This window comes from Paroedura picta, chromosome 6, assembly GCF_049243985.1.
Source record: "Paroedura picta isolate Pp20150507F chromosome 6, Ppicta_v3.0, whole genome shotgun sequence".
Lineage (NCBI taxonomy): Eukaryota > Metazoa > Chordata > Lepidosauria > Squamata > Gekkonidae > Paroedura > Paroedura picta.
In genome coordinates, this window is record NC_135374.1 from 53,382,753 (window position 1) to 53,408,660 (window position 25,908).

Consider the following 25,908-nt stretch of genomic DNA (forward strand, 5'->3'; position numbering starts at 1 on the left):
TCTGGATGAATCCACCATCTTTCTTGGTTCTATGTGTCCCCATATTCTTTTGCAGCATCAACTTCTGTGGTGTATGGGTCTTTTGACCATTTGAAGTTTAGCAGCAGTTGCATCTGCAATGGAGAAGTATGTATTGCTGCTTCCTTGGAAGCTAAATAAGTTCTTCAATTTCCTTTCATTTCTTTTAGGTATCCTTCTTGATGCACTCTGATATGGATTACAGCATCTTGTTTGGGATTCATAAGTGCTTCAAGCAACCTGATGACCTTGAGGGCTATTGACAATCTTCTTTCCAGTAGTGGTCATGAAGCCTGATTCATACCATAGGAGTCAATGTGCATGCACAACTGCAAATGCATATTTGGAATCCGTGAAAATGCTTACAGTCTTTCCTTCAGCCAAATGAAGGGCCTTACTGAGATCAATTATTTAACTTATGCTGACATAGCTGGAGGTAGAGCATTGGTTTCCACTATTGTATTAGGTCACCACCACCTGTTGTGTTTTTTGGGATCGTACCACAACATTGTTTGATCCATCCATATAGTATACAAGATCTGCATTTGGAATGGGAGAATCCCTGAGGTCTGGCCTGATTAGTATGATATCAATTGACTATGGGGAGGGACTGGTGGGCGAAGAGAGGATGGCATTGATGAAAAGGGCATTTCCAAATGACTCAAAATGGTGGGCATGGGGGAAAACCCGACTGCACTCATTACCACATTGGGCAGCCCTGACTTAGACTCCGCTTGGAAAGATGAAATCTGGTTTACTGAGGATTCCTTTTCTGTGGGGCAAGTGGCAATATGGGACTGTGCCTGAAGAAGCAAATTTTAGTGCACAAATGGATGGAAAAGTCGACCCTTTTAAAATGCAAATCCGAATGATATCACTAATGTGGAAACAGTCTCAGTGTCCTTCATGCCAGGCTTCTCTTTCCACTTAATAATCCAATAATTGTATCAGAGAGGCTGTACTATCCCAAGATTGACACCAGGAAGCTACAACAACTAACAGTGCTATCCCACACAGAGTTAAGTCAGCTGCCTTAGGAGACTGATCAAGATGGGTAGCCCTGATGGTTTGTTTCTTGCTCTTTTCTACTGCTTAGGAAACTGCAACTCTGCTTGGGATGGCCGTGTCAAGGCAGCTTTCAATAGAAGATAGCCTTTGAGGTATTCTCTTGAGGATAGAATGACACTCCAACTGAATCAAACCAGGGCCAGAAGACAGAGCTGCCTGTTACTGTGATCTCTTAATGCAGTGCATCTGCCTTATTTACTGCTCTCGGCTCTGCTGCCTCTGAAAGTGGGTAAGTCAGCTGTGTCTTTACAGTCTGTGGAACTGGCTCATGTTATCACTCCAAATACACAGAAACAGTCAGAGGACACTACTGTGGCATCTCTGTATGGATCACTGCTCTGGATTCTCAGTCAAGAGGCACACCCAAACATTGATCCATTTGGAAAAGGGGGGGGGACCTTTCAGAAGCAAAGGAGGGTGATCTCTTACACAGTCTGAGTTTGTGAGTTATATGAAGAGGTATGCTTCTAATTCACAGGGAAAGTGTGCCACTGCAACTATGGAGTGCCTGGCAAACAGTTTGGACAAATTGGATCAATTCTCTACCCCAATCTTTCTAAAATTTCACTTCTAGAAACATGGTGAATGGCAATACTCATTAAAACTAGCAACACTGTAAAAAGCACCTGCCCCAGGCAGAATTTGGGCAGAACTTTTAGAGTATTCAAAATGTACGCTTACAATCATGCTGTCAGTATATTGTCCCCTTGCCTGAGATGGCAGGTTGTCTTGCAAAAGAGAATTTCATTGAATGGGTTCTTAACAAGGGCAAAATTTTTAAAAAAGTCTTCTGTTGCAAAGAAGTCTTATATTTCAGCACTGGAGGGATATCATGGACATCACCCTTAAGTCAATGGACTGAGGGCCTTACGTTGGAATGTATGGCATATAGACAACATTTGCATATGGACTTTTTTAGCCATTTGGAAAGCTTTTATGAGTATTCATATATTGATTTGCCACCAGTGTTCCTGCAGTTGCCTCAGGAGACCAATCAAGATGACAATCCTATTAGTCTGTTGGGAGATGTGTCCCATAGGAGATAGCAGGATGACTGGAAATGCAACTCTGCTCTCCAACTTTTGCAACCCATTCTACCAACACACATAAACAAAGTCCCAGAGAGAACCAATGCAGGATCTGCGACTACCTCTCCCAAAGTTGCCCACCTCCCACATTCCCTTGAGTTTGCAAAATGCAGGCTTCTACCTTGCTCAGCCTATTCTCCAAATAAGATACTGCTTGTGGTGGATTGTCTGGAATCATAGGCTATCCTTTCCACAAGTTACTTTTCCCCACCCAGCTGGACTCTTGCTGCTTCTACCTTCGCACTGCCAGTGTATCACATGCAATTATATGAATTCAAAGGCATGGAAGGATTTGCTGTGGGAAAGTAGGTGGGGTGAGGATACTTGGTTTTCCCACTTGGGCTGAAGTTTCCCTCCATGCCTTCTACCTTCATGCTGCTAGTTGTTGGAATTGCAACCTGCAAGTAATTTGGTGAAGTCTGGAGCACCATGCATTCAATGTACAGCATATTGTTGATTTAATCACTAAAATGTTCCACAAGGACACAGCCATATGACATGAGTAGTCCAATTCTTTATAAGTTACATTCTTTCAGTATATACACAATGCAGTGTTTCCATGGGGGCAAGGACATCTAGACATATAGCCTGACTTTCTCAGTTGCCCCCTAAATCCTGTCTCTGGGCTGCTACAGGACTAGAGAGCTGAGAAAGTCATGTGCTTTGCTAATGGAAATGTTGTTCTGGATCTACTCAACATCTATCTGAAAGGGATTCCCCATTCCAATAAATGAAAAGCTAGACTTGCATGTGCATTCCTTTGCAGGACCTCTTTGTAGCTATTTGGGACTATTGGCTAGTGGAGATCGTTTGATTATAGGTACATGGCAAAATATTTAATGAGCAACATTTTCTGAGCTTGTTTGAAGAGGAAAAGAAATGACGCAAACTTTTTTCTTGTTACACTTATTACAAAAGCATGTATCTTACAGGTGCTATTTTTTCTGAAGCAAAGGTCCTTCATAAAATTGCTTTGACTGTAGCTACACAAAGACTAGCTATATTCATAGCAAAGGAAAAGGGTTTTTCTCTTTGTGCTAATAAAGAAGGCGGAAGCAGCAATTTCCTAGACAGGTAAATGAATAGGTATAAGAATTAGTGACATTTTCAAAACATAAAGCTCCCAAATGTCCTCTTTCCTAATATTGTTAAAATATTTTATCACATGAAAAGACAGACAAGGGAAAAGAAATAAACACAATGTTGTGTAAAAGAATGTCAGGAATTTAAAAAATATATATTTAAAGCTTTGCAATCATATCATTCCTTCAAAAAATGTACAATTCGGATAAAATCTGGCTAGAGTCCAACAGCTAAGAAATGTGAACTCCTCAGTGAATGTTAACTCTCCTGAGGGCTGGTAGTAGCCAACAAATTGAATACCAAATACCAGTTGGGGAACAGGGAGCATGAACTCTCCAAACACATCTCCAGCTCAGGGACTCTAATGACACTGAAAGAAATGTTGACTAAAATCCAAGTAGTCAATTGCAAAAACAACTCAAAAATATATTGGGGGAAAGAGGGGGAAAAAACAAATAATAGGAATCAGTGGACCTGCACAAAAAGTTTAAGGGTTTTAAAATAATAAATAGAAGTGTTAGTCCCTTTTACTAGAATTTCTGAAATATGTGTAGCACTTGATGGATTTAGAGGAACCTGCTAATAAAGCATGCCATCAAACATCATTGAGACAATTAGCGGAAGAAGAATAGAAAATAATAAATTGAGCAATAAAGTCACAGAGTATTGACAGAGAAATCACAGTATAAAATATTGATGGAAATAGGCAAATCAGATTGGTAGTGCAGAGATTTGCCACAAATCATGAATCAATGACAAAATTGTTAGAAAACTCATGGTAAATATACCACAACATTATCCTGTTTCTCGTAGTGGTATGACAACCCACAAAGGTGTATCTCTTGTCATTTTGAGGAGGAGTGGGGAATCAAACCTGGCTCACCACTCTTAACCACTACACCAAACTGGCTCATATAATTCCACATGGTTTGTTACATTCTGCCTAGGATCGATAGATAAGCAACTACATCAGAAATGGACACAATGTAATATCGAGCTCAGAAGTCATGATGCTGTATTTGTTATATTATTCTTTTAATAATTGTTCTTTTAATAATCCATACATGAAGCCTTAACTGTCAGCAAACCAACAAGGGATTCTTGATGACAGGTACAAGCAGTCCATCTTGAATATGGTTGCATCCTCTATTCTGTAAATCCAGATTAGGGATTCCTAAAGCCACCACAATCCCACAGTCCCTCCTCCTATCAGCCCAAACACCATATGGAAACATGTTGCAAGACATTGCCAGCTCCATGGGCTCCCAAATCAGGGCCCCTGGAGTTTTGTCTTCCTAATCTGTCCCTGATTTGGACTGCATTCTGTAAAGCACAGATTTTATGCATTAAATTCTTTCTGAAAAGTCTCTTAAAGCCAATTTCAGTATGTGTGAATAAAGACTGTTATCTGCTAGGTCTTAGGCAGAATCTGCACTTACTTTTTTTATTCAATTGTCAATCCTGTTGAATTCAGATCGCTTTGAACTTGGGTCTTCCTCTCCCCCCTCCTCCCCATTAAAACAGGAAAGTCTTCTGCACGTGGTTAGGGAGGCTCAGAAGGTGGGGGGGGGGCTCTTTCATTCTTTTCTTGAAGGGGGGGGGGAAGCCAAGCAGGGAGCCTCTTTCTTTTCTTGGAGGGGAGGGGGAGAGGATAGAAAAAGACAGAGGAGGGAGGAAAAATCCAGGACCGACAGAAGTTGAGAGAAGGTAGGGGCTTCTCCTTTAAGGCTAGCGTGTCACATGACCAGGTGTAGCCTATCAGAGGTTCTCTGCCACGAAGCTTTCTTTATTCAGGATTAACAGCAGTTTGAGTTATTGTACAATAAAGGTAGGGTCACTCCGAATCAATCCTTCTTGCTGCAGAAGGAAAATTTAAATCGCCCAAAATCCAAACGGAAATCGCATTCTGTGGGGGGACTGAATCGATCTGGGGTTGGAATAAAAGTTCCGTGCAGTTTACACCTTATATCATGTGTTCCATTTGACCTTTTCCATTCTTGTATCATGTGTTGTATTTGTTCAGAATTTTCTAGTAACCAGAGGGTCATTATGTACACAATTTCATCTTTCTGATTATTATCTTCATTTTCATTGGGGGGAAAGAGGAATAATTGTTCCATGCTTAGATGTTTCTAGGAATCAGGATGTCTTGTGGTACACTGGCATGAAATTTTAACTGTGTGGAAGTATGCTACCTGTTTTGAATATGTATCTTATTGTTCTTATTTTTCATGTAAGTTTCATATTTATATGCAAAGTTCTGAAATAGCAGGTTTCTAGAAGTCAATTAGAAGTAACCATTTTGGGGGTTTTAACAGGAAACAGTAAAGTGTTACGTTTCAAAGCATTTTAATAATGTTCATATCAAATTCCAGATTTCTATTTTTTGTTAAATTAGATCTTTACACAGGAGCTGGAACACTTCTGAGGTCCAATCCAGCTCTTGTTCCAACCTAGTTATTAGACAATTGGTGGTCTCACTAGGGATGTGTACTCCATGCATAATAAATCATTCATACAATCATACAATAAATGCAATGATACCTGGATAAATACTGTGGTGCAGATCCACGTTCAGGGTCAAACTATATAGAATACCTAAGCTCTGTAATTAGGATCTATGGGGGGTGGAAGAATATTTTATTGCTTTACCAGTTCCAATATGACAGGAAAGAACTGAGTGGAACAGCATCTGCAGAATTTTTGGCAACTTCAGTTAAAAGCATTAGATGCATGATGTGAAAAGTCTCTAGCATGATATTGGAAAAGTCATTATTTATTTATTTTATTTATTTTTTGATTTTTATACCACCACTCTCTAAAGGTCTCACAGTGGTTTACAATTATAAAACAATAGTTTCCATAAAACACATTAAAATACCCTTTATCACAATCCAACAGATGGCAATCACTTCCATAAAGGATTTTAAACACCCCACCCCCATCTCCCGTTCAGCCCAAAGGCCAAGTTCTCTTCTGATGGGAACGGGGAACCAAATCTAACCTATCCGGGAGATCCTCTGATGGTAATGCTGAGACCCCGCCCTGGCTTCAACCATATGCCTGGCAGAAGAAAAATGCAGGTCCTGCATTTGAAGTAGACAATACTGACCCTGGTAGATCAATGCTGTGCTGCAGGTAAGCCATTTCTACTAGTGTTTATTGACCCCATAAGGGAAAATATGCAAATACCGAAGTGTAATCAGAAAAATTGGCCCTGGTTAGTATTTGGATTATAGAGCCTCTTGGGGCGCAGAGTGGTAAGGCAGCCGTCTGAAAGCTTTGCCCATAAGGCTGGGAGTTCAATCCCAGCAGCCGGCTCAAGGTTGACTCAGCCTTCCATCCTTCCGAGGTCGGTAAAATGAGTACCCAGCTTGCTTGCTGGGGGGTAAACGGTAATGACTGGGGAAGGCACTGGCAAACCACCCCATATTGAGTCTGCCATGAAAACGCTAGAGGGCATCACCCCAAGGGTCAGACATGACTCGGTGCTTGCACAGGGGATACCTTTACCTTTACTTTACCTTTAGTATTTGGATGGGAAACCACCAAGGAATACTAAAGTCACTATGCAGAGGCAAGCAATGGAAAGACACTTCTGAATGTCTTGTCTTGAAAACCCCAGGAGACTTGCCATAAGTCAGTTGTGATGGGTGGGTGTGTAAGCTTTTCTATAAGGGCAAACATACAAGTACCCATATAATACCTGTATGTGCATATGTGCATATTCATCCAGATCACTTACAATGCCCATTCCTGAAGAGCTGTTCTAGACCTATCTGCATCAACAAACTGGTGTCACAGAGTGTTAAAGTTCTCTACCATGCTTTTAGCACTCATTAAAAAGACTTTAAAAATCATGGCATGGGACATCCATTAATGTTCCTTCTACAGCCGCAGCTAGGTTTGCCCTAGTGTTAATTTACACCCATCTCCATACATAGGAGCATGCCCTGCCTGCACACATTCCTTGCTGGACTGAAATGAACATTCTTCTGTATTATGTGGCAAAATTCCTGTTTCTTTATTAGATGCTTAATGTGTATAAGTGGGAAGCTGAAAGAGCATCCTATTAAGGCACCACTCCAGGGACAGGGCTTTTTCCTCCCTCAAAGCTTCTTCACACACTGCTCTTTTTTTAGACCCACATGTTCATGTTCAACTATTCAGAAGTTCTTCTCCCACTTGTCATTTGTCCGCAACACCTTATTTTGTCATTTGATGTTGTGACAAATGATATTCCCACCACCCCCATGTGCTTTTATGACTTCCAGATTATACTAGTCTAATGAGTTCTGTGTGGTGCCCCTCCTTCAAGATAGTTTGATGGCATCAGTTGGTCCAGCAACTTCCCAAAAGGTGGAAACCAATGGGATCATGCTAGTTTATCCTTAAAGGTTATACTGCCTGCCATATGTTTCAGCTCCTCTTTAGGGAAATATCTTCTACATATCCTCCCAGAAAGATTGAAACCAGCTGAGAATATTTTAGGTGAATGTTAGCTTGGACTCTCCTAGAATCCACTGGCCCTTTCAGTGAGAGTCCCAGTGCTGTGCAGAACATGATGCTAGAACCCTCAGTCAGAACCCTCATCTTTTGTTTCCCATGGGGGGGGGCAACCTTTGGAACCCAAGCTTACATATATTTTTGCCATATGGCCAGTATATTGAGTTTATTGAAGACATAATTAAAACAGTTAACAGTTTTTTAATAGTTGTAAACTCACGGGGGTGGGATGCAGTCTTGAATATTGACAGAGTCCTTGGCTGGAGCTATCCTTCACAATCTTTCAGCCCTGTCCCCTGTATTCTCCGTTAGAATCCCCCACCTCCTTTCACGCTATCATCCCATTGTCTTTCATTTCCAGGCACCTTGATCTCGGTGTCATTCCAGATACGCATATTCCTCTCCCTAGCCATTTTGCTTTCTGGTTTTCAGTTTGCCCCCCTCCAGAATATAGGCAGTTCTCCAAAGCACTCTTCCCACACTCTGCACTTGCAAAGAGCCTGCATTCAAGCACCTTCCTGAAAACCTTTGAGGCATCTGCTGGCATTTTTAAAAATTATAAGCATATCTCCTGGCGCAATCCAGCCCGTGCATGCAGTTTCTTCAGTCTCCGTGTCCCCTGCCTGCAACCTGTCGCACTGCAAGTGCATACGATGTGCGCACCCTTTCAGCATCTGCCCACGATCCCCCCGCCCCCCGGGACAAGGCAGCCCCTACAAACTTCCTTCTCTTCGCCTCAGCACTTGCATTTTGGTCCCGCTGGAGAGCAGTCGCTTTCCCGCGGCCTCGCACCAAGAGCGGGAGCTGCAGCAGACCCCCCCTCCCCCGTTCTTTCCCTCCCTCTCTCCCCTTGGCACTAGACTAGAGGCGTGGTAGGCGAGGCGGAGCCCCCCTCCCCCTTTTGGCTTTTGGGGTCAGGAAACGGCGGCAGAACGTTCTTGACAGCAGCAGCAGCAGCAGGCTCTGACAGCTACAGCGGCGGAAGAATCCCCCCTGCGCCCTTCCCCGCCGCCGTCTCCATCGTTCTTGAGTCTTACCGCGGTAACGCTGAAGCCGCTCCTGTTTAAGGGGAGGAAAAACCCATCCAACCCCGGTGCATTTGTGCTGGCGGAGGGATACTTCCCCTCGCTGCATGTGTGTAGCGGCTCCTCCTTCTCTGCCGCCGCCGCCACCGCTGCCTCCTCCTCGATATAGCCCAGCGCGAAGAGGCACTTGCCGTCACTCGGCGAGCGGCGCTGCTCGGGCTGCGGGGCTGGGGCGGCGCGTGCGACTGAGGGAGGGGGCCCCGACCTGAGCCAGGAAGGGAAGGGACGGCGGAGCGGCAGCCGCAGCGGCCGGCGCGGAGGCAAAGTAGCGGCCGGCGCGGGCGCTTTCTCCGCGCTCCCCTCTCAGCACCTCCAACTTGGGAACTGTCCACCGAGGCGAGCTCCTGAAAATGAACCTGCCGACTCTCTACCTGCTCGGATTGTTCCTCGCTAGCGGGCAAGGTAGGAGCCCGGCTTCCATCGCGTTGGTCCCGACAGGTCTGCCGCTCCTAAGCAGGATGCAAATGAACGGGGAAGGTTTATTTCTTTATGTTTTAGAAAAGAGAGATACGAAAAGGGGTCGGGGTGGGGTGGGGGGTCACATTTCCAGTCTCCATTCCGAAGCCTTTGCATTTGAGGCTCCCTCTGAGAGCTGTCCGTGGAGAAGCAGCCTGGACGTGATTGATTTATTCTAAAAGGACGAAGAACAGCCAGAAGGATGCTTAATTGCAGTTCTCTTGGAGCTTCTCTCTTTCCGTCCTCTGGTACGGAACAATGGTTGTCCTTGTTTCTTGGCATCTGGGTTTCTTTTTCCTGTGCAGTGAAATGGAAAAAGAAAGGGGTGAAATGGAAAGCGTTGTAAAGTAGAATTATTATACTTGATATAATTGTGCTTGATGGTCATTAAAATGAAGGTGTCTGGGGGGAAATTGGGGGAACAGACTTTCTCAGCGAGAAATTCTTTTTTGGGGTGGGGTGTGGAGGGGGGAGATTCATCCCTGCCAAGACGGGAAAATTTCTCTTCTTCGGTCTGTGTTTCTGTGTGGAGAGCTTCTTTCTGTTTGCTCCCCAAATTGCTTTAATCAGACATTCGGTTGGTTCTCTTTGGTATGACAGGTCTGTAGTTCTAGAGGCATGCATACAGCCGCTTGGATGCAAGGCGGTTCTTAGCGAAAAGTGAACGGCAATTGTAAGAGCAAGAAATAATGACAGGCAAAGGCTACCCCTGTGTGCCTCTGGTCACCTGTGTCATGGGTGTGTTCTTAAACATATATTCAAATAGCACTTTGGTCAAAACACAAACTGGACTTGGCTTTTATGTGCTCTTTGCTCCTAGGTTACTTCAGGATTACAGGATTTTGCGGAAGGGGAGGTAGCTCTGCACTCTGTGGATGTGATACAACAGTGCCTCTTTGTGCAGATTAATTGCAGCATTTCAAAGCGTTCAGACAAGTTTTTGGCATGAAGTAAGGAATGAATTAAATGGGTAGAGCAGAGGTTCTTGTCTTGCTCTTTCAGTTGGAGAGTTTAGAGTTTTCATCATAACTCATTATGTTTGGTTTTGGGTTTTTTTTAAAGTAAATGAGATGTTTCAGAGAAGGCCATTTCTGCCTCTGTCTCTCTCACACAACATATACACAAACATATAATAATTAAAAAGAAAAAAGAAAATCCATCATTTTGCCGAGTTGCTTTTTTCCTGAGTTATTCTATCCAGCAGGGGGCGATAGAGTTCTATTGAATAGCTAAATTTGTTAATTTTGCACCATATCAAAGCAAGGTTTTTACATAGCTAGAAAAAGAGAGTCTGTCTTCTGTCATTCTTTAAGCACAGCTTGACATTTTGGATGTGACTCCTATGCTCTGTTCTCATCTCAGCCCCCCCCCCCCATACCCACTAAAGGAACTAAGCCCACACAAGAAGATGCAGATTAAGTGGATGGGCCATTCCTGTGAATTCTTTCATTCCCCTCAAAAAAGAAAAAAAAGAAATTATGATATCAGAACTGCATATGGACTATTGAAAATAAAATATGGTCTTAAAAATACCTACTTGTGCCTGATTATAAGCTAGTGATAAGACGCCTTCAGGACTGGAACACTGTGGAATTATTTTTCTCAGTTCCTTGGAACACAAGTCACTGGGTACTATTATCTTGTGCTGAAATGCAGCTGTATGCTTTTGCCATCTCTGGGTGGGCTCTGGAGCAACTGCAATTAGTAATTCAGCCACAGCCTTGAGGATTTTCAGCAGAGCTATAGGCATAGCTATGCAAAGGAGCTTCATATCAGGGTAGCTATCAGTTCACATCTATTTAATAAGCTAGCTTGTATGGAAAGTGGTGATAACCATTAAGAATTAGAGATCAACAGTGCAGAGTGTTATTGTTCTTTTGATGCCCAGGGAATATTGCAGTATCCTATAAACAGCAAGCATTGTGTTATCTATCTATCTATCTATCTATCTATCTATCTATCTATCTATCTATCTATCTATCTATCTATCTATCTATCTATCTATCTATCTATCTATCTATCTATCTATCTATCTATCTATCTATCTATCTATCTATCTATCTATCTATCTATCTATCTATCTATCTATCTATCTATCTATCTATCTATCACACTGATGCCTTGCTATACTCTGGAGAGTTCAGAAAAGCTTGCATATGAGTCCAGCAGATCTGACATCCAGAAATGGATCTGATTTGCCTCTACTGTATTATATGCCTTCTATACCAGTCATCTGGGCCAAAGAATACTGGGAATGAAATTTGCCATGAATTAACAACTTCCAAGAGAAGCTACATGTCATTCATTTATATAAGCCTATTTACAATTACTATGTTCCATATTTTTTATTGTTACATTTTTTAAATTTATTGACCCATATTTTTATTTAAACGTTTCTATTCCCCCTCTCAGACAAAAGGCTCAAGTCATTTCAAAATATTTACACCTTGTCCATCTAGGTTCAAATGCAACCTGCTGCTTTTATTCTAGCACCACACTAGCCCCTTTAAGGGTGAATGTTTGGGCATCTTCTGTTCAGCATGCTCTCTCTTAACCACACATGCAAAATGAATTTTTGCCTTATAATTTTCTAATGGTTTTGGTGGCAGTGTCAGGCTATCTAGCTTTCCAAACAGTGGTGTAATTAAAAGAGGGCAGGGAGGGAGCATCAGAAATGTCTGTATCTTTCCTATGGCCTTCCTTGGCTAAATCAAATGGCAAGAAGGAGGAGGGATATTTAATAACCTGAAGCCAAATATGGAGACAAAGTAGGTCTGAGAAAGGGAATTATGAAGGAACAATTTTGGGAAAACTGTGAAGAAAAATGTAAGGGCTTTTTTTTGGGGGGGGGGTGTAATGCTGCTAACCACCACAGGGACAGGCTGTTCTGTATTCACCTTTAGCATTGTTAAATGCCTTTCTTGGTCTCTTGATATTTGAAAGGAGTGGGAGCACATGGGAAGCACAAATAAAGTAGGCAGTAATCACTGGGGTCATTTGCTTTAGATATACAAACCCCCAAGGTTCAGGGTTTATGTTAGCAATATAGTTGCTGCAGAGTTTATGAGGCATGATTGAAGCTTATTCCTTTAGGAAGTGTTGCATTGTTAAACTGGCAGAAAGAGGATAGTGTATTATGTTCAAAGCAAAACCTTACAATGCACCTTTGAACCAAATGCTTAAAATGACAAGAACACAACATTGGCAGAACTAAGTACTGATCGATCTTATAATATGATATGAAGGCCCAATATGAGTTTTATCAAAAATCAACAAATTCTGTTGTACAGGCAGTTCTGTTCTAAATTGCATATGGAAACATGTATGATGGGGTTCGGGAATATTATCTAAAAATGAACAAAACGACACAAATTGTAGACTGTGGTATTGTTCTACAGTTCTAATTACATAACTGACAGGCTACTATTATAGGCAGTATTGTTGGTTGGGATAATCAAAATAGTTGTAGAAAAACCCACAGTAAATTGTACAGGATTCAAATCCAGTACAGACAAGGCTTAAATCGTTTATGTCGAATGGTAAGGTTGAATATAAGACCTTTTGCTGTGCATTCTTATACAGAGTTGTATCTTTCTTAGCTCACTGACCTCTGCTATGAAATATATTATTAATGTCTTATCTTCAATTATGTCAAGCAATTCTTTGAGGTTTCACATTTTGCTTGGATGTTTTTATTTGCTTGTGAGGAAATAGGAGTATGATTTCTGTAGGAAGATGAAGTTGTGTAGCAAGTTTGGGTTTTACTTTTGTGCCCAATGTGACAAGTAAACTAAGGTTCCTTAATTATTAAGTTTCCTACACAGCTATCAATACAAAATTCTTCCCTGACACTTCCCCATCTCCCCATTCAAAATTTGTTCCCTGGACATTAGAATTCAGCAGTAGGCAGTTTTTAAACTATACACCCCCTACGAATTTTAATTATAGATTAATGATCTGTGCATAGGGTCTTAAGTGTCATTCTGCCTTCTAAGGATTTCTTTCTGAATACAAGGATCCTATCCATTGTTGCTAAAATCAGGAGATTAAATACAGGGTTTTATATAGGCATCTTTCCCCAAAGTTAAAAGAAAGCATATTTTCTAGTTGGTTTTGCAATAAATAACTAATTAGGGGGGGGGACAAACATACATTTTGATATCTCATAACACTGTTTATTCATCCTTGCTATAATCATCTAAAATAACAGCCCTGGACAACCAAATAGTTCTCTGTCCAGTTACCTGAAAAGGAAACTAGACTACTTTGGCAAGGTGATTACAGAAAATGCTACTGTTCTGAATCAAGAGTGCTGCTTTAGCTAGAAATAAGAATGCAGTAACTTTTAATTGAAACCAAGGAAGTGTTTACCATGTGGCCAAAGGAAGTAAAGGAAGTTCACATATGAAATAAGAAAGTTATTTTTTAATAAATAAATAATTGTTCTGGCATTCACCCTTCTTTCTCAATCAATTGTGAAAGGATTTTCAACAACTTCTAAAAACAGCATTTTCCTTCTCCAGATTACATGTACTTTCATCCATCTACATTGGTTTAGTGGGCTAGTTTATAAAGCCTCAGAAGTTTGCAGTGTTGTTAATTGTGCTGTTGCATTCCTGGCTCCATTCTTCATGTAGTTGGTAGGATGTTTTTCATTGAATCAATGGAAAACCTACACCAAACAAAAATGCCTATTCTAGTGAATTCATGACAAATTACCCATTGAATCATGATTTTATTTATTTAAATAATTAATTAATAACATGTTAATGATGCTCTGTACCAAGTTTTCAGAATGGCTCCCTACATGCACAAAGGCCAAAGGAAAATTTTAAACTCAGCTAAGGATTATACACTCATATTCATGCACAATGTAGAGCCAAGAGATACAAATCCTTATTTTATCTATATGATCACTTTTCAATATTTATGTTTGTAACCTTGCATATACAGTATAACTGGCAGTCCAATACTTAAAATAACAACCCCCCACCCCTGATACTCACATTTTTAAGAGCTGAAACAGATTGTATCTACAATAACTGAGGATATAGACTGCATGGAATTGTACTTGTCCCTCATCAGGACAAATGATATGAAGTAATAGTTATTATGAGAAATGGTCTTCAAGGAACTTGAAAATAACTGTCATATTTGAATCCTTGGGTTTATTCACAAAGGAGAATATAAGAAAATGGACACTTCAGATTCCCAATGCAAAGCTATCCAATGATTTCTGACCACCATTGCCACATTATATTACAATGGCTTAGATGATATATGCTGACTTTTAGCAGCAGCTATGCTAGTTGAATGACAGTAGTTGCAGTGCTCAAGTATAGTAGATATAGAATACGTAAATTTAAACCTCAATATTTCACTCAACACAGCATCAAGAGTATTCTGCTATCTCTCGTTTCTTTTCTCTCGCATATACACAAATATAAGTCAGTGAAGGTCCTTCACTGAACAGAACATTGTTTGACCACAACAAAAATGTATTTCCAGAAGCAGAATAAAATAATAGCATTTCACTCCTTAACATTCTCACTGTTGCAAGTGTTATGCAGTTCTTTGACAGAGTGTAAGAGCAGAGGAATAAAAGGGATTGGACTAGTTGATGTGAGTTACAACTCAATAGATTGTTAGTTATCAAGTTATAACAACATGCCAAAGACCTCAGGACTTTAATTTTCCAAGGACTTCTGAGTCCTCTTAGTATGGATGTCAAGAGTCCTAGAAAGTGCATGTCCCTAAACTTTTGGCAGAAGGACCACTGTGTATGACTCCGCCATATATCTAAAACAGTGATATGTTTTGGTAGGAATAGATTCCCCAGGGTTCTTAGGATACTCATCTTCCATTATTATAGCAAGCACTAGGGAGGGAAGTAGAATAAATAGAATGGGGTCCTTCTCCAAACTACAGAAAAAAAAAACTTTTGGGGGACAAGCAGCTGGCATGCATTATAATTCCAACTGTAATTAAGAGAGAGTTCTTATAGTACTGTATAGTACTATATATACAGCTGTATATATACACTAGGGCCCAAGCCTGTTGCATTCATGAATACAATGGGCACTAGATTTCAGGGGGTGGAAGAACTCTGTGGACGGCCTCCCACTCCCCCCAGGACCTGTAAATGCTGCAGGCAGCTGTTAGGGAATTCACCAGCAGGGGTAGTTCTCATGCAGCAGGGATCTGCAGCCTCTGAGCCTCAGAGGGAAGTGGAAGGAGGGGATGGTCGGGGGGGGGGAACGGAAGGTGATTGGCTGGGCACTGTACAGACAGGCAATCTGGTTGGAGGAAGCGGCACTCAGGGGTAGGATAGCTGCCCTGAGTGGGTATTAAGTGCTGAGTGGCACTTGAGCCATGAGACACACTCCTCCTCCAAGCCCTTACCAGAAATATATTATGTGGAACAGATGGTAGTGGGCTGTAAGTAAATTGTCAACTCAGATTCTAAAGGATAATTTCCACAGATTATTAAATTATACATTTGAAATACTGAAAATTGCTTTACTCAAAGGACTTAAGCTTCATATGGCTGCTTATAGAAGTAGTTCATAGCCATGAGAAGATGGGTCAAACCCAGCAAAGAAAGTTCCTGAAAGTCTGAACTATCCTTAATTAATTAATTAATTAATTAATTAATTAATTTTATATTTGTATTCTGCCTCTCCCGGTTACTGGCGGCCCGAGGCATCTCACAGTAAAACAATAAAACACCATCCAGATATCAGATAGAGAAGCCATATTATTTGTAAACAATTGTTCTCTACATTAGAAAAAGGAGATATAAAATGTGGGGGAAAATGGATAAGCATGAATAAGGAATAAGGAAGTGGTGGATCCCATCAGGAAGATATTGAAGAAATAACCACCCTTTTGTAGTCCAGTCATTCCCTTATTTTTATGTAAGCCCTGTGATAACTGGGACCAAAACTGAAAGGTAGAAACTCAGAACATGAACATAAGATATTAATTCCCTGAATCGAAGACAAGCTTCCACCATGGATTTTTAGGGGTGAAAATGTATTATGATTTAGTTTATTTATATTCTGCAGATTTCCTGTGACTAGGCTGCATGGAGCTGGCCGCACACACAACTGGTGTCTCTGATCTTACCTTGAGCATAGGAGCTGCAGTAGTGGTGGCTGCTCTTGGATTCAGCTCCATTAAGTGAAATCCAGGAGATCTGGTGACATATCTTCCATTCTCAGGCACTACAGGAATGAAGATGTTTCAGTGTGGTTCTGTGAAGACATGCTGTGAAGCATTCTTGATCAAATAAATGAGCTTCAGTAGTTTCCCCAGAACCAGTTCTAAGGAGCCAGAAAGTATAGCTGAGAAACTGAGAATGGGGAAAAAATCCTTCTTTTTGTCTTGCCACTTTTCCTTTTCTGCAGAAGGGACTTTCATAAGCAACATTTAGTCATTTCCTTATTAAGCAAAATGAGTGGGAGTGAAAGTCATTCAGATAAATTTCTTTGTTTTATTTCTATGCTTATACAAGGTCTTTGCACTACCGCTGAACACAATTTTTGGAATAGAGTCCAGGTGAAGCCTGGCTCAGTTTATTATTCTGTTTTTTTTCTTTCTTTATTTGCTTTTTTGTGAGATTGGTCACATGCAGTCATTAGCATTACAATGTTCCAAATGTTCTTTGTGTTAGCTGTCCTCTGAAACTCTACTAAGTTTAATGCAATAACTGTGAAAAGTTATATCAGTTGTAATAGTTCTGCCTGGTAATCTTCTGATGAATAAATTAGAATTGTTTTCCATTGCCTTCTTCTTTGTTGCTTAGTAGTAGATAACACATTTTGCCTCTAATTATATCTACGTCATCATTGTTAATAATTTGGTCTGGCAAAAAAAAACCCAAAACAATCTTTTAACATCTTTGTTCGTGAACAAAGGCATTCAGATTTCACGTAAAGAAAACAGTCCATAAAAGAGAAACAGTCCTGTTTAAACAGTTCCGCAGGGCCTGCAAAAAGGAGCTCTTCCGCTAGGCGTTTGGTTGAGACCAGGCATAACCAACAGCGACTGAAGGGCCCCTGCGCCCCTCCCTCTCAGAATTCCATCAGAGTGTTCTGGACCTGTTGCACTGTTGCTTTGTTTACACTGTTTATATAGTTACAACTATCAGTTATTAATACTATTCACGGTTCATATGTTATAGATTGTTTCACGTATTGTTCATATGTTCAATTAGTATTATCATGAATATTTAAAAATCAGTTAAGCTATCTCATGGAATAATGGTCTAATTAAACTATCTATGGCTAGTGTCATTCAGAACTGCAACAAGGATAAGGCAAGAGAATCCTCACATTCCTGGGGCGCATAAACCTGTTAAGTATAGCAAAAGAGTATTAATTTATGTTTATATTCTTCTCAGGGCAACTCCCAACAATATGCACATACAATATATATTAAAACCATACTTTAAATACATCTATAATTAAAAGAATAAGATCAGTAAAATATAATAAAATCAATAGATGTTAGCAATACCTTTGAACAGTTATTATTTAAATTAGTGTAAGAAAAGAATTGGTATAATTCATCACCAAACTAAGGAGGAGACGTTTAAAATTGGCGGTGCTGCGGGGAGGAGGGGATATGATGCTATCAGTCTCCCAGGCACTACCATATGACTAGCAGAAGAGCTCCATCTTGCACGCTTTGCAGAACTGTGTCATCTCTGTCAAAGCCCTAATGTTCTCTGGGAGCTCATTCTACCGAAGGCTGAAAATGCCATGGCCCTGTATGAGGCCAGTCATACTTCTTGGTGTAGTGATCAGGAGTACGGACTTCTGGTGAGTCAGGTTTGATTCCACGCTCCCCCACAACCAGCTGGGTGGCCTTGGGCTCACCACAGCACTGATGAAGCTGTTCTGACCAAGCAGTAATATCAGGGATCTCTCAGCCTCACCTCCCTCACCAAGATGTCTGTTGTGGGGAGAGAAAAGGTTGCTGTTAGTTCGGTATAGTTTTTAAGAAATTTTTATTCTGTTTTTAATTGTGCACTATAATAAATAATTAACAAGTTTTACATTATTTTTATTGTTCAGCTCAACTTTTGAGTTCCTACCTGTTAAGGTTGGGTTTTGTTCCTTTTTTGGTTTAGCACTGAGAGAAAAGGGAAGGCATACGTAAACCGCTTCGAGACTCCTTCGGGTAGAAAAACCAGTATATAAGAACCAACTGTTCTTCTTCTTCTTCTTCTTCTTCTTCTTCTTCTTCTTCTTCTTCTTCTTCTTCTTCTTCTTCTTTGTGGGTGGGGACTGCCAAACGTTTGGCTGTAGCTGACCAGAGTGTTCTCCGGGTTACATATTGAGACAGGCAGTCCCTTAGATACAAAAGTCTCAGATCATGTATGGCCTTGAAGGTTAGCACCAGAACCTTGAATCGAACCCAGAACTTGACTGGGAGCCAAAGTAGCTTCTGCAGTATTAGTCTTAGATGGGTCCTCCATGGTGTCCTAGTGAGCAGTGCTCCCCAACCACCGGGCCGTGACCCGGTACCAGGCCATGAAGGCTTCGGTATGGGCTGTGGTGGTGGGAGGGAGGCACTGGCGCTAGTGCGCCAGCAGGCATACCTCCCTACCCCCCCCCCGGAGCGTGCACTCACTGTGCCAGGAGAGATTGGCCACCTCCTGGCACAGTGAGCACCGCGCTATGGGGGGAGGCGCAGGCACCATCGTGCCCAGAAGCACACCCGCTGCCTCCTTGAAGGCTGGACTCTGAGGCATTGTACGATTATGAAGTCCCACCTCCAAAACTCAAGGAATATTTCCAACCCAGGGGTAGCCAACTTCCAGGTGGAGCCTAGAGAGCTCCTGGAATTACAGCTCATCTTCATAGTATAAAGATCAGCCTCCCAGACAGAAAGGTTCATCCTGCACATGTCCTTCACTGACTCGGCTGCTTCTGAGGGACCTGACAGAAAGCCACTAGCTGTCTTACCTGCCAGATTCCTCGTATAACCCACAAATCAGTGCCCGGGGAATATGCCCAAATATCTTCGATATGCTTATGGCTCTCGTTCTGCCCACTAGTTGCCCACCATTTGCTGATCCCTGCCTTAATCATTTCCACTTTAACTAAACATTGTGAACTTCACATGGTATGGTGTATGGTATGGTGTATGCACGTGATTCTATGCTGCTTACTTCCTCATTCTCTCCACTCTTTTTGAGAATAGTGATTGGTTTCTTTATGGCACCAGAAACAGTGTTAAATAGAAATAGTTAATGATTGTTCAAGTGATCAATGGTAGATGGCTTGGTTGTCTGGCAGTAAGTGGACTTTAAAAATAAAAACTTATTCATTTTGTTCAATGTTAATGTCCGTGAAAGTACAAACAAGCAAACTGTAAAAAGGTCATGCTTGAAGTGGTTTCTGTGTATGAAGAACTCATGACTAAAATTAATAACTTTATATCATTCTTCTTTTTTGCCATTTACATATGTATCTTTTAAACCAAAATAACTAAGGTGACAATATAGGGAAATTGAATTCTTTATTCTTGCCTCACCTGCAAAATTAGTTAGCTATAGCTTTGGTGTCATTACCTGAATGCAGACACCCTCCTGATCAGGGTTAGTTAACAGATTCATTATTTTCAGTAAGTCTTAACAATGTTTTCTAAATAATCCAGTGTCCCTATCTAAAATTCTATGTTGGACATAGAGTAAGGGCTATAAAATAAGGATCTTGGGTGATAGACTGAGAAATAAAAATAGAATCCTTGAAGCCCCATTTGTGGAACATTTTTTAGAGAAAAAATATACACCAGATGATATTAGGTTTTCAGTCCTTAAGAAATGTAGATTGAATAAGTTCAAGTAGACAAATGTAGAAAGAGCTCTCATGCAACTAAAATCTTATTATATTTTTAAGGTAAGAATTTATAGCTCATTTGGACTAAGTCAGACTTTGGATTATACCTGCTTCCTGTAAGTTTCATAGACAGTAGAAGCTTTAAAATCATGTGCTGGCTCTGCGGGTGTGAATCTGCTGATGATCCCAGGACCCCAGGAAGCACGCCTGGCCTTGACAAAGGCCTCAGCCTTTTCAATCCTGGCCCCTACCTGGTGGAATGAGCTCCCTGAAGAGCTGTGGGCCCTGTCAGAGCTCTCTGAGTTCCACAGGGCCTGCAAAATGGAGCTCTTCCGCCACGTGTTTGTCTGAGGCCGGGAGGTGGTTCTGGGGATTAAGATCGGGCTCCCCTATCCCCTTAGGGTCGAGGACTGGCCTGACTCCACAGGTCCCCATGACATCATCCCAATTTTCCATTGGCTGTCTTTAGTCCACCCACCAGGCTCGTGTGGGATATAAATTTAAATTTTGTATTGCCATAAATTGTCGAGTTTTAGAATGTTATTTTAATGGGATTTTATTGGGGATTTTATTGTTATTGTATGGATTGTATATTGAAATTGTAAACTGATGTGAGCCAGCCTTGGGAGCAGCAGTCATACAAATCCAATGATAAATAAATAAAATATATTAATTTTGAGTACAATAAGACCTATCAAAAGCTCTATATCAGCTTCAGTACAACTCTTGTTAATTTACACCTGTGTCTTGTATAAGCAATTGTGAGTTTTGTTCACTCAGTAAGGAAGCTTCAATATGTAAGTCATAGGACTGCTTAGAAGGCATGTCTCTTCCATTGAGAAAAGGAGCCATGCTGCCAGATCAATCTGATAGGAGATTAAGGCTGTATGTTGAATGAGAATGGGAACAATATTAGTGTCTTATTTTTTTATTACTTTTACAATTGATCTTTAATTTGGGTAGGTGTTGTTTGATGATATATTGTATTTTTGCAGATTGAATGTAAATATGAAGCATCAACTGCTGCACTATATATGAGGAAGCCTTTGGCAAAACGGGGGGGGGGGGGAATCCAAAAGCCTGCTTGGGTGAATTTAGATTCCATGGCTTTTTCAAGGACACTTGTTACATTTACAAGAGGACTTTAATTCACCCCCCAAAACTGTAAAATGGAAACATAGGTGGATGTTATTAGTGTATCTGTATAGAATTATGTTATTTATTTAGATTTTTTAATTTAGATTTTTATACCGCCCTTCCCTACGGCTCTGGGCGGTTTACATAGAACATGTAACATGTGTGTTATAATTCCATTAATTTTATGCAGCCTTGCATTGTGTTTTGCTTTGCTTTTGTATAATGTCATAGTTTTGTGGAAATGGTGCAATCCTTTAAATAGGAATATTATGGGAATAATGATAGAAATCTGTTTGACATGTGTAATCCCTACTTAATGGGGCTATTCTAGACTATGGCTGAAATATGCCTTAAATTGAAACCAATTAAATATGAGAGTGGGGCAAAACTTGTAGAGACAAGAGCTACAGTGACACAGAGTGCAGAACGAGAGCCATGGCAGCAAAGGGTTGGAACATTTAGTTTAGACCCAGATACGGTACTTTGATCCACTGAGACCTATTATGTGACAATGCAATGAAATCGAGGTAAGAACAGAAAATTGTGATGTGCTCGAAGCCACATATTTATTTGACCACACCACCAAATCCTTAACTTGCTATCATTGTTGATTGCATGAAATATATTTTTTCTTTATAAACCCAAGACTGGGTTTAAAATACTAAAAGGAGGCATGCTGCATTGCTAGTAGGAACTAATGATTCATTATAGCTCTTCACACTCAGTTAGTCATCGTTAGGACTGCTGATGCCGAAGTTACAATGTTATAGTAAACAGAGCACATTTGTAGAGGGACTTACATTTCTGCTCAAAAAATCCTTGCTGCTTCATATCAGCAGAACATTGTGATGTGGATTATGGTTATGTCTCAAGCAAAGGTTGGATACACACTTTTCTTGGATGCTTTAGGATGCTTTGGGCTGATCCTGTGTTGAGCAGGGGGTTAGACTAGATGGCCTGTATAGCTCCTTCCAACTCTATGATTCTATGATTCTATAAATGAACATTGTTGCATACTCATGATACTCAGTATTCAGTTCATGTTAATCACTGAAGGATTTGAGCATTGTGATCTGTTGTTAATTACTTTATGCCATTTATCAAAGTCCCAGGTTCTGAGTCCAACCAATTCTGTGTGCTTTAATGGATATTACCATATTTTGCATTGTATTTCTCTGGTTTTGCTTTTATATTCTGTACTACTATGGGGCTTTGGGTACAATGCTTTTTAGTTGTCCTTTAACATCTTTTTATATAAGAATATTTATAAATTGGGGCAATGACATCTTAGAGACATTACTTAGAGACTTCTGTGATTAACTGAATATAACTGGCATCGAATATAGACACAACTTTGGATGAAACACAAGGAATATTGACTTTGTCTTAGAAACAGTTTCTAAATTGTTTTATTTAAAAGGTTGAAAATTCCCAAATTTCCCAAGGGTGCAAGCATCCACATTGTTCCATTGGAAGAAATACCCTAAAATTAACAGAAACAGAAACCCTTTACTAAGACAAAGAAATATGTTGGATCCGCCATTGTCATAGTGGAGGAGCTGGGTGGTTAGGAGGACGCACTGGGGTAATGAGCCCAGTGGCAGACAGGGTGGGCACAGCAATTGTGGGCCATGCCCGCAACGTAGGCTGGGAGGCATGGGCCTAGGGGCGCTTTAAAAGGTGCCATGTGCAATGGGCCCAGCCTCTAATTGCCACTGGAACAGCTTCCCTCTCACCGACTGAGTCATGTTGGCTAGTACTGCGTGTATTTAAATGGCTACTGTCAAATGTTTTTGAATTGTATTTCATCACAACTGGCGGTTTTGGCATGGGATGGAGCCTGTTTGGGGGGAATTCAGACTGCGCATCGGACTCGCCAGGTTAGGGACCTCCTTATGGGTTGGCAGGTCTGCGAGCAGGGCCAACCGAGTTGGGAAAACATGGGCCTTGCAGTGCCAGGTAGCCCAGGGTGGGACCAAGGGAGGTGGGCACCCCCTTGGCACCTCAGGGTTTCCAGTGCCATGTGGCTTGGGCCAAGGGAAGTATGTGCTTCCTCTTAGCATCTCAGGTAGACATTTCTCTATGATGTGAATCCAGTGGCAAGGGGACCTGCATTCTCAGTGAGGTAACCAGGTGGGCCCCAGGACACTTCCATTGGGTGGGATCTCAGTGGCAAGGGTGCCCATGTTCCCAGCAGGGGAACCTAGTGGGCCCCAGGTAATCACTGGGTTCTGGGTTCTTGTAGTCCGCTGGTTGCAAGTCAGACACCCTCTCCCATACTGTGCCAACAGTCCTGCGGAGTTAATAAACTGTGGCCTTGTTTAAGCCACAGTTAAAAAATGTTTTAAAAATGTGTGAGCATCTTCCTTGAGCCCAAAGTGCCCTCCTGCAAGTAATGGTATTCTAATTATTATTCAGATAATCAGATCTGAATATGTCTCTTGTTGCATTCCTCTTAGGATATAATTTTAAAAAGAGAAGAAAATATGTATGCAGAGAAATAATTGTTACTTTTTAAAGATATTAATTGAATTGATTCTGCGCTCCCCCCCCCCCCCAATATAATTTCTCTCTTGGAGACAGTTCCATTCACTGGCAAAGTGCAAGCTGCATTTATTTAAGTTACCTTTGTCTTCATGTCCTTTATTTTGGCCCTAGTGATCTATAAGCAAGTTTTAAATGAATGAAGCAGAACAATAAGATCAAATTGTTGGTGCTACAAGGTACATTTATACAACATTGGATCCCTCTATTATGTGTAACAGAACCTGCCAGAACTTGCTGAGTTCTGTAGGGCCTCTAAGACAGAGCTCTTCTGCCAGGCTTACAGTTGATGCCAGCCAGGACAATAAGATAACATCAGTACTAAAATACCAAGCCTCCCTCTCTTTGCCCCTCTCTTTTTTCTTTCCTCCAATCTCCTCCTGGAAGTCATTTATTCACTGCAGCACCTTATGCTGGTGCTAACATATCATAGCTTAGCTGTGGTTTTCTTGTTAATAGTTTTATATATTTTACCTGTTTTATTGTTCATTGTTCATTTTACTTGTTCATTGTTTTATTAATTGGTTGTGTATCACCCTGTGATGGCAGAGCCCAAGAGGGGTAGTATAAAAATCCCTAAATAAATAAAAAATTAGAGACATACAGCTGCTGTCTCCCAGTTGTCTCAATCTATACCCATCTCCTTAATCTGGGGCCCATTCTGCACACACAGGATAATGCACTTTCAATGTGCCTTGGCAGCCGGATTTTCCTGTGTGAAACAGGAAAATCCACTTAAAGTGCATTGAAAGTGTGCAGAATAGAATCCATTGTGTGAAGAATAGGCCTGGGACTCAGAAGTGCATTGAAGTCTATTCTCTATGTCAAAGTGAGGAAGAACAATTTGACAATTTGATGGGGAAAGGACACATTCACTTGCATTCCCTCACCTTTATATCCTTCTGGCATAATAGCAGTGCCTCACTTAAATGATTTTGCATTACATCAACATGCAACATACAACCTACCTGATATTTAGAGGCCTCATGCAAGCCTGATCTTTTTAATTTTCTTGCACTATGTTTTCTCCAAAATTAGATCTAGCTAAATGGTTAAAGGGCAGCCATATAACTAAGTTTGTTATCTTATTTTGGCTGTAAACCAAATATATATATATATATATATATATATATATATATATATATATATATATATATATATATATATATATATATATATATATATATATATATATATATATATATATATATATATATATATATATATATATATATATATATATATATATATATATATATATATATATATATATATATATATATATATATCACCCCAACTTCTGTCTCCTTGAAAGATATGTTCTCACTTAGCCATTGTTTCACCCTGTCTAAGGTCCAGGTTAGGGATTTGTGGGGACCACAGCACCAGAGCCAATTTAAGAATTTGCAGGGCCCTGGCAGAATACAACTGATGCTGTTACTTGTGCTGCACAAGTAACAGGGGAGCACTCTACCCCTCTCCAGGAATAATTGGAACTTTGGAAACAATTGACAGTTCCACTTTGCTGAAAATATTTATTAGTATTATCCAGAACATAAACTTCCTTCACATAAACAAAATAACTATACAGAACCATGGGGCCCATCACACATGTTACTAAGATAAATCATTTCTGCCCTATCTACCAATAAGATTTGATTTATTTTTTTTTTTGCTTCAACCTAATCTGTTTTAAGGCCCTTTTTATTTCCCCTGCTATCTTAACACTTCTGGGAGGTATAAAGATAGTTGTGAGAACCCCAGCATGTTTTTCCAGTTTATGTCTCATCTGGTCTCTAGCAATTGGCTCCAGCTTTTTGTGGGAGTGTGCAGTGAAAATCAGGGGCATATACTTCTGAATTTCCTGGGAAGGGGCATCGGACCGAACTAAGTGCAGACCCATATTTAGTCATCTATATATTAAATTGTTTCAGTATGAAATTATTTATATTTTCAAAAATCCTATGCCATTAACAATTACTCTTGTGGTTTAAAATATTTTTTACTTGTAATATTCTGTACAAAGAGAAAAATGTTATGAACTTCATTAGACAATTTGAATAAATATTTAAT

General features: G+C 40.6%; 1 protein-coding gene across 8 annotated transcripts in view; it reads left to right on the forward strand.

Annotated features, from left to right (window-relative positions):
* Positions 1-8,537: 8,537 nt before the first annotated feature.
* NCAM2 (neural cell adhesion molecule 2) overlaps positions 8,538-25,908 on the forward strand; it is a 305,171-nt gene continuing 287,800 nt past the window's right edge. The window contains exon 1 of one of the 8 annotated variants that reach the window (XM_077342446.1): positions 8,538-9,250. In XM_077342446.1, coding sequence (XP_077198561.1) covers positions 9,199-9,250 — 52 coding nt within the window. In that variant the 5' untranslated portion in view covers positions 8,538-9,198. The remainder of the gene's footprint in view (positions 9,251-25,908) is intronic. The other 7 variants (XM_077342443.1, XM_077342444.1, XM_077342441.1 and 4 more) reach the window with 7 other exon arrangements.